A 12,379-nucleotide genomic window follows, 5' to 3' on the forward strand; every position below is an offset into this window, starting at 1 on the left:
CTCAATGTTGTCAGATATTGCAGTCCATATAACAAGTCACGGAATGAATCCAAGTGTCATTGAAAGTGATTGGGCTCATGTTGAAGTGAGTGAGGTCAGACAGTTCTATTCCATCTTGAAATTGAAAATCCTTGGGTGAAAAAACAAGAAACAAATGAGAGAAACTCATGACTTTTTGGTGTCTGCCAAGCCTAGTGTTGCACCATGACTGAGAGTTCACCACTGAATTAAAAACAACAGTGTTATAGCTGGGACTGTGTGTAGACACATTTTACAATGAACATTCTGTAAGCAGGCCAGAGGTCACAGGACTCTAACACAATTTTTCAAACCTCTTCTCAGGGACTTTCAGCCGGTCCTTCTAGAGCTAGAACACCTGAATCAATTTGTTGACTAATTAGCAAACAATAGAGCTAGTTAGGGCTAGAAGAACATTCTGAAATTTCTGAGGGTCCTAGATGAGAGGTTTGAGGACAATTGGCCTAACATTGACCTCCCTGTGGAGCACTTCTGTCATCCCCTGCCATGCCATTGGGGCACAGTGGAGCCTCTTATAACCTCGGCCCCCTTTGTGTCTGTCTGTGTCCATCTGTCTCTGTCCGTCTGTCACTGCCTATCTCTGTTCATCTGTCTCTGTCTGTCTGCCTCTGTGCGTCTCTGTCCGTCTCTGTTCCCAGCCCTGTGTGACATGCATCCGATGAGAGCCCTGTTCCTCATTCCTCGCAACCCGCCCCCCAAGCTCAAATCAAGGAAATGGTAAGACAGCTTGGCTTCTCTTGCTTTTAGACACCACACCCCACACAGCATCAGTAGTACAGCAACAATGTTTTCCACAGAGTGGCCAAAACTCACATCGCCTATTTCTTCTGCTTATATAGCTCTAATAACACAACCGCCAACAGAACTGCAGCACAGCAATGTCCCTTACTCAGCCCTTGTCTCAGTGTTGTTTTAGTGTACTGTAGCATTAGTATACTGTTCATTAGTGCACATACTGTTGATGGTCACGTTTCTATGTGTTGTTTTAGTGTACTGTAGCATTAGTATACTGTTCATTAGTGCACATACTGTTGATGGTCACGTTTTTATGTGTTGTTTTAGTGTACTGTAGCATTAGTATACTGTTCATTGGTTCACACACTGTTGATGGTCACGTTTCTATGTGTTGTTTTAGTGTACTGTAGCATTAGTATACTGTTCATTGGTTCACACACTGTTGATGGTCACGTTTCTATGTGTTGTTTTAGCATGATTGTGTTAGAGGACAGACCCCTACAGCTACTCCATTCTCAAAATAAGCTGTTTAGTTTGTTTGTAGAAGAGAATATGAAGAAATGTCCAGTTCACCTTTTCTATTTTCTATCACCCTGTGTTTAAATGACTGTCCCCTCCAGGTCTAAGAGGTTCCTAACCTTTGTGGAGAGCTGTCTGGTGAAGAACTACCTCCATCGTCCCGCTACGGACACCCTTTTGAGACATTCATTCATCAAAGATCTGCCTAATGAACGCCAAGTCCGCATCATGCTCAAAGACCACCTGGACAGAACTAGAAAGAAGAGAGACAAAGGTGAGCCAAAGTTGTCCATACAGGAGGGCAGAGATGACCTAATCACACTCAACAGATGCTTAGTCTGGCACTCAAGGAGAAGATCAAATGTAATTTAGTCCTGTGTGATACTGTTTGAAGGACAAGTTCAGGAAAACAAGAAAGGAGAACAAGACACCACACCAGTCATTTTCTTCATCACCTACGCCTCCCCTCTCCTTCAGTAACCTCACTCCCCCTACCCATCCAACTCCCCCGTCTGCCAGCCCCCGTCACCCCTATCATGCGCTTCACCCCCCGTCTTCCAGCCGATTCCCAACCTTAAAAAGGCATTTTGATACTCAATCTTGTCTCCCGGTTCTCTGTCTGTATTTGTGTTTAATGTCTCCAGGCCCAGGGAGAGGCTACTGTATGACTGTCATTAGTCTGTAATGACGGTCTCCATTATTCACTGGTAATGTGGTGGGTTTTGGGTTCTGAGACAGCAGCAGGACTGCACACTAGTGTCATGTGAGAGGAATGCGCCTCGGAGGAGGCAGTGTTTAATCATCTACCAGACTGCACCACACCATCAGGGCTTCCCTCCCTCCGTCTTCTTCCTAACGCCACATAATGACATATTCTCCCAGCCTGCTGCCCTACCAGCCTCCAGGGTTTGTGTGATACCAAAGTTGTGGTTTCCGAGGCCTGCGCCGACGGTTTGTTGGTTGGCGTTTTGCTTAGCTGGTCAAATGAACAGAGATGACCCTTTAGAGCACAGCCAATACTGTAGTTAGATATAGTGCTGATATATGCTCCAAACATAGCAGAAACAATTGGAGTCATTACTCTGTTTTCATAACCTACTAGAGTTTGACTGGGAATTAGAAACAGATGCCCATTCTCTGGGGCCGGCCACTCCTTCCTCTCCTTCCTCTTTCTCTCTCACGCACACTCTCACACATTAATTCTTAGTCAGTCTAATTCATAATCTCTCTTGAGGCTTCACTAGGAAGAATGAGTTTTACTAAACAGGCCAAGCTGTTTAGTCATTTTGTACGCAATCCAATTCCAGAATAGGAAGTGAAACATAAGTTTTAGTTCCATGTGGGTAAACCTGAGACACCTGAATGGGAGACACTGTGTTTTTGTACAGTAATTGGTGCTTTCCCTGCTCAGAGAGAGGAAGCTGCAGTATGTCTGCCTATTGTATAGTACAGTTTTTCCATCATAAAATAAAGGCATTGCTGTAAATGAGCATGTGTTCTTAGTCAACCTGCCCAGTAAAATGTATAAATAATACTTTTTTAAACAAATGAGCTGCAACCAACACAAGGCAGTCAAACTTTTAACTGCTGGAGTATTGAATCACATCATCCTGATTGTTTTAAACAACAATAACAGCACCTATGTGTGTTGTGCAACAATGTGTTTTTATATCTTGGTGTCATTTCGCTTTCTCAAGTTTCTGAAAATGATTGTTACTTTGAACCCTCTCTTGTGCAGAATTAGAGTTCTTTTGGAGTATTTCTTTGACTTTGACTTGTGTCTGATCATTTGCCAGTTTAAGACATTTTGACTGGCGTTGACAAGCAGAGCACTCATTCTACCAACAGTAATTCTAGCAAGCAGGACAGGATACTGTATTTGCCTCAACCATTATGAGTAGAAGATATTTGAATGAGTTGTATCATAATTTAAGGTAATTTTGCCTGAAGGTAATTTTGCCTTAATATTCTCTCATCATGATCCATTACGTCTCATGGCAAAACAAGTTGCATTAATATCATTGTTTCCTTTCTTCAAATAAGCAAATGGCATTGTATAATAGAATAATAAAGTCTAAATGTTAAATTGCTCACCCTTTAAAATCAGAACCAAATGTTAAGATAGGAACTGCAAGGAAATGAAAAGCAGACTTCCAGTTAGTTTTGTCACTAAATGTTCTTCATCTTTGTTTGTCTTCATGAAATATGTGTACATTTCAAACAACATTTTCTAATTTTCTTTTCTTGACCATTTCATTGTGTTGGAAACACAGTCTGAAAGAAGTCTGTATTTTATGGTTTTGACGCTTCCTGTTGCACTGAAACCCCACCTTGATTTGACAACTCTCTTAAGAACACCCATATTCAGATTGAAAAAATCTGTTTGAGCTCCTCTTCTGTTTTAACAATCTCAGAGTCTTGCAGGTCCTAGATTTAGGTTTACCTTCAAACACCCTAACTGCTTGATGCACTACTTTTCATTGTTTAATTATACAACCAGGATGAGTCTTTCTATGTTGACAGTGTGGTTAGTTACTGTAAATAGTTATAGTGGGGAGAACAAGTATTTGATACACTGCCGATTTTGCAGGTTTTCCCACTTACAAAGCATGTAGAAGTCTGTAATTTTTATCATAGGTACTCTTCAACAGTGACGGAATCTAAAATAAAAATCCAGAAAATCACTTTGTATGATTTTTAAGTAATTAATTTGCATTTTATTGCATGACAAAAGTATTTGATACATTGGAAAAGCAGAACTTAATATTTGGTACAAAAACTTTGCAATTACAGAGATCATATGTTTCCTGTAGTTCTTGACCAGGTTTGCATACACTGCAGTAGGGTTTTTGGCCCACTCCTCCATACAGACCTTCTCCAGATCCTTCAGGTTTCGGGGCTGTCGCTGGGCAATACGGACTTTCAGCTCCCTCCAATGATTTTCTAATGGGTTCAGGTCTGGAGACTGGCTAGGCCACTCCAGGACCTTGAGATGCTTCTTACGGAGCCACTCCTTAGTTGCCCTGGCTGTGTGTTTTAGGTTGTTGTCATGCTGGAAGACCCAGCCACGACCCATCTTCAATGTTCTTACTGAGGGAAGGAGGTTGTTGGCCAAGATCTCGCGATACATGGCCCCATCCATCCGCCTCTCAATACGGTGCAGTCGTCCTGTCCCCTTTGCAGAAAAGCATCCCCAAAGAATGATGTTTCCGCCTCCATGCTTCACGGTTGGGATGGTGTTCTTGGGGTTGTACTCATCCTTCTTCTTCCTCCAAACACAGCAAGTGGAGTTTAGACCAAAATGCTCTATTTTTGTCTCATCAGACCACATGACCTTCTCCCATTCCTCCTCTGGATCATCCAGATGGTCATTGGCAAACTTCAGACGGGCCTGGACATGCGCTGGCTTGAGCAGGGGGACCATGGGTGCACTGCAGGATTTTAATCCATGATGGCGTAGTGTGTTACTAATGGTTTTCTTTAAAGACTGTTGTCCCAGCTCTCTTCAGGTCATTGACCAGGTCCTGCCGTGTAGTTCTGGGCTGATCCCTCACCTTCCTCATGATCATTGATGCCCCACGAGGTGAGATCTTGCATGGAGCCCCAGACCGAGGGAGATTGACCGTCATCTTGAACTTCTTCCATTTTTCGAATAATTGCGCCAACAGGTTGTTGCCTTCTCACCAAGCTGCTTGCCTATTGTCCTGTAGCCCATCCCAGCCTTGTGCTGGTCTACAATTTTATCCCTGATGTCCTTACACAGCTCTCTGGTCTTGGGCAATGTGGCGAGGTTGGAGTCTGTTTGATTGAGTGTGTGGACAGGTGTCTTTAATACAGGTAACGAGTTCAAACAGGTGCAGTTAATACAGGTAATGAGTGGAGAACAGGAGGGCTTCTTAAAGAAAAACTGTGAGAGCCGGAATTCTTACTGGTTGGAAGGTGATCAAATACTTATGTCATGCAATAAAATGCAAATTCATTATTTAAAAATCATACAATGTGATTTTCTGGATTTTTGTTTTAGATTCTGTCTCTCACATTTAAAGTGTACCTATGATAAAAAGACCTCTACATGCTTTGTAAGTGGGAAAACCTGCAAAATTGGCAGTGTATCAAATACTTGTTCTCCCCACTGTATGTCAGTGGAGATCCCTTATGACTGAAGTATTCACTGGTCACATCATCCACAGAGGGCCCGGAATATGAATACAGTGGCAGCGAGGACGAGGAGGAGGAGATGAACGACGAGGAGGGTGAACCGAGGTATGACGACATTGTTAATGTCCTTTGCGTGAAACAGCCAGCTGAACCCCTCTGTGACGCCGGAGTCCAGGCTGTGCTGGTCACATACTAAAGGCCAGGATGTTCGCCTGACAGGCCGCTGTGTGTCAATGCATGGGCATGTCAATGAAGGCAGCAATGTGACCCCAGATGCTCCTTCTTCTGTGGTCCCTTAGCTGGACACAGGGCACCATATGGCAAAGAATATGGAACTTTTTTAGTGCTATGGACAGAAGAATGTGTGTGTGGGGGTTGTGTGTGTGTGTTTTTGTGCATGTGTTGTCCTGTGTGTAACATTCTGCCATCAGTCACTGCACCGTTTCACCCGGCTGTCACCGTTTCACCTCTGTCCTGTCCTCTCTGTGGTCCCAGCTCCATAGTGAACCTACCGGGGGAGTCCACCCTGAGAAGAGAGTTCCTGCGTCTGCAGCAGGAGAACAAGAGCAGGTCTGAAGCCCAGCGGCAGCAACAGGTCCTTCAGCATCAGCTCCGGGACCAGGAGAGGTACAAACAGCATCTGCTGGCTGAGAGGCAGAACAGGATCCAACAACAAAAGGAGCAGCGACGGAGGCTGGAAGATGTGAGACACTCTTTGGTTTTAACGGTCCATCCCTTTAAGCAGCCCAGAGCAGCCAGGACCAATGCCTGCTGCCCAGGCAAGCAAATAAGCTTGCCTGGCTTGAGGCCTCTCTTCCAACCTAACCTCTCTCTTTCTCTGTCTCTCTCTGTCCCTCTCTATCTCTGCACCCCCCCCCCTCGGTTTTATTCTTTCTGTCTCTTTCATCTATATCTCTGTCCCTCTCACTTTTTGTCTCTCTATCTGTCCCTCTCTATCTATCTTTCCCTGTCTTTTATTGTTTGCCTCAGATGATGAATGCTCTTTTGTGTTTAACAAATCAAAGAATTGTGTTATACTGTAGAACAATATGTTATTGTGGTTTCCAAATACAAAGGGGATTGCATTCGGGAGTGATACTGTTTTGTAGTGTGCTTTGCACTAAGAAGGACCGGCGTGTTTATGTATGGTCTGAATACACAGCTCTGGTGTGTCCTGTCGTGTTTGTTGTTGGGGCTGTATAGTTCACATGGATACAGAAGAATGTCATGTGCTGTTTTGGCCTGTGCTGTCAGACTAAACTGTCAGAGACAGGATATGATAGTGTGTTTAATGAGGTAATACCATGTTCAGTTGTTGTTGTTGTTGTTGTTTTTGTGTCACAGCAGCAGAGAAGGCAGCTACAGGATTCTGGGTTCCAGTGGCCAGAGCTTCAAGAGATGCAGTGGAGGGACGATACTGAAGCTAATGACAACAGTCTGCTGGATGAGAGGAGCAAGAGAACTGACAAGAGACAGGTAGCTGGAAAATCTGATCTTCCCACATCGCTCTATGTGACAGGCAGAAGCCATAACACTGTGCAGATTAGACGGTTTGTTGTGCTTCATACCTGAGGAGGATATAAATTGGGGTCTTCTGCAATAAGACTAATTCAGTTGCCTTTTGAGAAGCAGTCTGCTACGTGCTGAAAGTGTCAGTCCAAAACAAGATGGTATTGGGCTGATATCGTTTCTGAAGTCGGTGTCTTAAAACACATTACATAACCCTGTTGTTTTTTTCAGGACTGGACCTGCTTTGGTTTTTAGGTTACTTCCAATGACAAATGCCTTGTGACCGGATCCAAATCTATTTTCTGTCCGTTTGCAAGTTAACATTCTAAACATGTTCCTCTACAAAAACTGCTTACTGTATATGAATGTGAAGTGTGTTGACACAGCACTTTTACCTGTCTCAGGTTTCATCCTATAGGTGATTAAATTCACCTGGGTGGCATTTAAATCCACTGATGAAGTTGGAAATGCTATGAAAGATCACAGAAAGAAATTGCCTTTGGGACCATCCTGAAAGAAAATAATTAAACGTCTCTCCCTTTTTCTTCTGTATTAACATTTTCCATTATTGAAGTCTGAGCTAGGCTGGCTGCCATGGCCAGAAGTCAGTGACAATTACAACATCCCATAGCCCAGGTAGAGGGAACTGTCATGTCATTTTGGGAACTTTAATTAGACTTTTTAATTCAAACACTTGGGTTAATTAATCTCTCCCAGTTGGCTGGCTATGAATAAGCCCCGCCTGCCTGCCTGCAGAACAATGCAGGAGATGACAGGGCAGGCAGTTTGACTGTATTACAGTCAGAGAGCAGGCACAGAGCTGTGTGGTGCTTTGCAGTCTGTTCAGGGTACCATGAGCTGAGATGTAGCCCCCTGAATTATTCCCATGCAGAATAGCGCAGACAACTGCATCCTATTCCCTCTATTCTCCTGTTCCCCTCGTTCCCCTCATTCCCCCTGTTCCCCTCGTTCCCCTGTTCCCCCTGTTCCCCTCGTTCCCCTGTTCCCCTCGTTCCCCTGTTCCCCTCATTCCCCTGTTCCCCGTGCATCTCTACTCAAACATAGCGGACCATGTAGGTAATAGGGAACCTTTTGGGACTCCTGCTGTGTGCGTATCTTGACTCCCTGCTCCGTGCTTGGTGTTTCTTTTGGTGAGTGGGTTGCAGAAGGCTGTTCTAATGAGTTTAGACAGTGTCTTGGAGAGTGGCCCGGCTATTAATTAATTACAGATGGTCAGAGGGGCTGATTGTCTGGCTGTGCCGCTCTCTCCGCCTGTCTCAGCTGTGGCTTACATGGGTTCATGCCTCCTCATCTCAAGCATCCGATGTGCATCTGGAGATGTACCATATAACGTAGGGTCTGCAGAATGTTTTAACCCTTCCTGAGTAACCCAAACGGGAAGAACCAGAATCAGTTTGACTCTGTCATTCACTCTATCAGGGCCTTTTAGACTCCTGTGGACTGATTTTCATGGTTAAATATTTAAAAGAGGAGGGTTAAGAGCCTTATGCAAGCCAGCGAGACACTGAATATTTTAGTTTTTTTTTAACCAAGATTCAGTCATTAGATTTTGTGAGTCAGAAACCTTGATGCCATCATGTCTTTTTTCTGTCTCTCGTTGTTAGTTTGGGGATTGTGGCAGGCAGAGGATTGATGCCGGAGGAAGGCATGCTGCTCCTGTAGCTGAACAGGTAATAATTGCCATCTGATTTTTCTATTCTGCATGGAACATAAAGCATCAAACCCTAACATGGAATCACTTGACTCTGTATAAAAGCTGGGCTGGTGATTGAATTGTTTCAGCGTGGATGGGGTGCCTCAGTGTAAAGGGGGATATTACGGCTGGTTCTGCATGAAATGCACAGAATTTGAGAACATCAGTCAGGAGTATCCAACTGTATATTTCGTGCTCTCAATGAAGGAGTAGAGAAAGTAGAAAAGTGTGGAAAATGCCATGTTTAGACTACCGCGGCAGATTGCAAGCTCAGGAACGTGTTACTATCTTGAGGTATGCTGTGTCTGCTGTACCACAGGTCCTGTTTAATAATTCTTCTCATTCTATCCCACACTTAACATCTGTCAGCTAAAGGCCACTTTCTCCAGTGATGGTGTAGATTCAAGACTAACTGAAAACACAGTGAATCTTGTCAGGGCAACATAGAGACTGTACTACACAGTGATGGTATAGATGCAAGACTAACTGAAAAGACTGTGAACCAAGGTTGCCAGGGCAACATAGAGACAGTTGAAATAACACTAAAGCACTCTGAAGGCTCAGTTTGACTTTTAATCTGTTAGCATTATGTACTAAAAGGTGTAATTTGATTTAAAAGGCAACATTGCATCTAATGGCTTTCACAGGGGGAATCCTATTTCGGAGCGATGGATTGCATCTGTTTGTTATGCGAAAACCCCTACTGTGAAGTAAAGAAAATATGTTTGAGGAGCAATAGAAAGGAATGTTTAAGCTAAATGCTTAGCAGGAATAATGCAAGGCATTCATGTTTATTGGGATGAAATGAACCCTGTGTGTTTGTCACTAGAGTGTGGATTGAAAAGGCCAATGCTGTTTTAAACACCCAGAAACTTAATAGATTACTTATGCGTCTTGCTGCACAATATCCTCATTGGAAACATTAGTCTTGATCCCCATGATAGGATCCCATGGCTTGTGTTTAGTCTTTAAATGCGTGCATGCACTTGGAGAAAAATACTGTCTTCATGTCTGTCAGTGCAGGTTAAAGAGCGTGAAAATGCTTAATTAATTCAAGGGTCTTATTTGTTTTTCATTTAATCTGATTAAGCAAATACAATTACAATTTATCATAAATCGTAGATGAAAAACGTTAGATTCTAGGTGTTGAGGGGATTTTTGTTGGCCTGTCTTTCTCATTATTGTGCTCTTATGTAAGTGTGACCTTGTAATCTCATTCAACCTTGGGTCTGATGGGAAGTAGCATGACAGAGTAGAAGACGTGTCCTTGGGGGTTCCTATAATAAGACTTTCTGTAGATGTCGTGTTTATGTCTGTCTCTGTCTACTGTATGTGTGTGCGCACGCTTGTCTGTGTGCTTCTTGCAGGTGTGTGCGTGTGTGTTTGTTTGTGCGCTTTTTATTGTACATTATGCCTGGAAGTGCTCCTCCTGTAATACCTGGTCCAGGTGTCTCGTCAGGACTGGGTTAATCGACTGCATTTTCAGTTTCCCCTGAGAGCAGAGGCTCACGCAGGCCCTGGGTCTGTTCACTTCAGTAGGGGCACGGTTGGAAGCAGCTGTTTCCAGACCTCCGCATCGGCCACATGGCCATGTTATGTGTCTGTCTGGGGCAGTGCGGCCGGCCTTGGGATGAGGCTGCTGAACGTCCGTGTCCTGTGTTTGTCTGCCGGTGTGTAGAGGAGGACCGAGCCTCCGCCTCCACAGCCTCATCCTCTGCAGCCGCCCCAGCAGGGTAAAAAGTCCCACCGCACACTGCCCAAAGACCAGACGCAGCTGCTTTCGCTTCAGCACCATCACAGGCACAAACAGAGGGAGCCCCAGAAGGCTGCCAGCGCCACACCTTACTGCCCCGCAAATAGCCAGCGCAAAGCGGTAAAGTTCCCCACCACCCCCCCACCCCCCCCCATCCCGATTCCACCGTCCCCACCGCACTTACCCGCTACCTCTCTGTCTTGCCCCGTGTCTGTCTGTCTGTCTCTGCATTTGTCTTGCCTGTCGGTTTCCATCAGCTATCCAAGTGTCTCTGAAAGAGATGTTGCAATACATTTCGGGTTATTAGTAATATATCGTATTCCAGTATCGACAATACGGTCTGGCTCCAGTGTCCAGGGTTCTGCTTCTGACAGCCTTGTCCATGTGGCTCAGATGGAGATGGACAGGGAGCGGGTGAAGGAGATGAACAGGATTGCTCAGATAGAGATGGAGAGGGTGAAGTCCTCTGACAGGAACTACGGCAACTTGAACAGAGTGCTGGCTGGAATGCCCCTACCACAGCAGGTCAATCCCCGGCTGAGCTCCGGCAGCAGCTCCAGTCCCTGCACACCTGCCATGCAGAGGGCTGCCATACAACAGGTAACTCCTTCAGTGCATCCACAGCTTTCCCCCACTTTGGAAAATCATTTTGCCGCTACGCGTACATAAAATGGCTCTACAGTGCACGGTGCACCTGGTAAATACCTACCATGCAGACTTTACATTTTCTTGCAGTTCTTATAAAAAAGCTGCCGAAAAGAGACAAGATGTAACACACAATTCAGAGGAATATGCAATTCAATTGTGTCAGTCAGAGGGACTTTCAGATGGGAATTGTCTGTAAAATGTGTTTTCTTCCTAGTACTATGAAGTTATATAACTTTTTGTAAGATGAAAAATCTAAAGTGTGTCAAGGCTTTTAACCAATTTTTCAAACTCAAGTTTTGTACTCATAGTTTCTGTCAGCTGTTTTTAAAGGGACAGTATGCTTTCTCTTTCAATACTAAAGTGATCAATTATAGCACTGAGCAGTGAATAGAATCTTTATGCAATCTGTATTCCTTTTTTGGGCTTTTAAAATATCAAAAAATATCATTTTTACAGCTTTCGCGAATGAAAGTGTAACCTTCTAGCGCTATAAGTGGAGAGTTGGTTTGAATCTGAATTGTTGTTTGGACAATTCTTAAGTTTCCATACTGGCTCCCACGTGGAAGTTGAACCCTAAACCCTGGTGTTGCAAGCTCCATCCGTTACCAACCGAGCTACACTGGATCATTACTAATACTACTAAGAATTACTAATACTGCTATACTATCTGTACTACTGTACAGAAGCTGTAAACCAAATTTGACCTACAGTATTCCTTTTATAATACACTTCCTACCAGTCAGCTGCTTCATCTGGTTCTGTGTAGCTCAGTTGGTAGAGCCTGGTGTTGCAACACCAGAGGTTGTGTGTTCACATGTGGACCAGGTTGGATATGTATGGATTCATAAGTGCATAAATGTCATGTAAATGTACTGATTGAATTTACTGATACCCTTTGAAATGTAATTTGTATTTTCTGCTTTTGTATGGTTGAAATGAAAAGAAATGGTTCCTTTTAAAAGTACATTTTCGAATTCAGTTGACTTCAGTCAGTTTCCAAACTGCTTTAGCTAATTTCATTTAGTATCTATTTTCCATTCTGTTTCATTTTTAAATAGTACCTTGTCAGTTTCAGTCCTGTTAGTTTTTGGTGGAAGGCAACAACATGCTTCTCTGTGTTCTGTGTAGTTGACTTGAGTAAAACAAACAATAAACCAGCCCAAATACTAATCCTCAGAATTCCCAGAGTAATGTTTTACTATCCCAGATATTTCCCAAAAATTTTAAAGGGAAAATAACAGAAAATAGTTGTATTTAGTTAATTTTGGATGTAAAGTTAGTTCTGGTTTAATCTTCGTTTATGA

At 43.7% G+C, this 12,379-nt stretch overlaps 1 protein-coding gene across 5 annotated transcripts in view; it reads left to right on the top strand.

The window, feature by feature from the left end:
• The window catches only part of si:zfos-2326c3.2 (mitogen-activated protein kinase kinase kinase kinase 4), a 56,510-nt gene that overhangs the window by 18,129 nt on the left and 26,002 nt on the right, over nucleotides 1–12,379 (top strand). For 3 of the 5 annotated variants that reach the window (XM_034291751.1, XM_010899364.4, XM_020046021.3), the window contains exons 9-16: nucleotides 678–756; nucleotides 1,395–1,567; nucleotides 5,484–5,556; nucleotides 5,947–6,154; nucleotides 6,796–6,927; nucleotides 8,586–8,651; nucleotides 10,353–10,547; nucleotides 10,821–11,027. In XM_034291751.1, coding sequence (XP_034147642.1) covers nucleotides 678–756; nucleotides 1,395–1,567; nucleotides 5,484–5,556; nucleotides 5,947–6,154; nucleotides 6,796–6,927; nucleotides 8,586–8,651; nucleotides 10,353–10,547; nucleotides 10,821–11,027 — 1,133 coding nt within the window. The remainder of the gene's footprint in view (nucleotides 1–677; nucleotides 757–1,394; nucleotides 1,568–5,483; nucleotides 5,557–5,946; nucleotides 6,155–6,795; nucleotides 6,928–8,585; nucleotides 8,652–10,352; nucleotides 10,548–10,820; nucleotides 11,028–12,379) is intronic. The other 2 variants (XM_010899384.5, XM_010899394.4) reach the window with 2 other exon arrangements.

Source organism: Esox lucius, chromosome 4, assembly GCF_011004845.1.
Source record: "Esox lucius isolate fEsoLuc1 chromosome 4, fEsoLuc1.pri, whole genome shotgun sequence".
Taxonomy (NCBI): domain Eukaryota; kingdom Metazoa; phylum Chordata; class Actinopteri; order Esociformes; family Esocidae; genus Esox; species Esox lucius.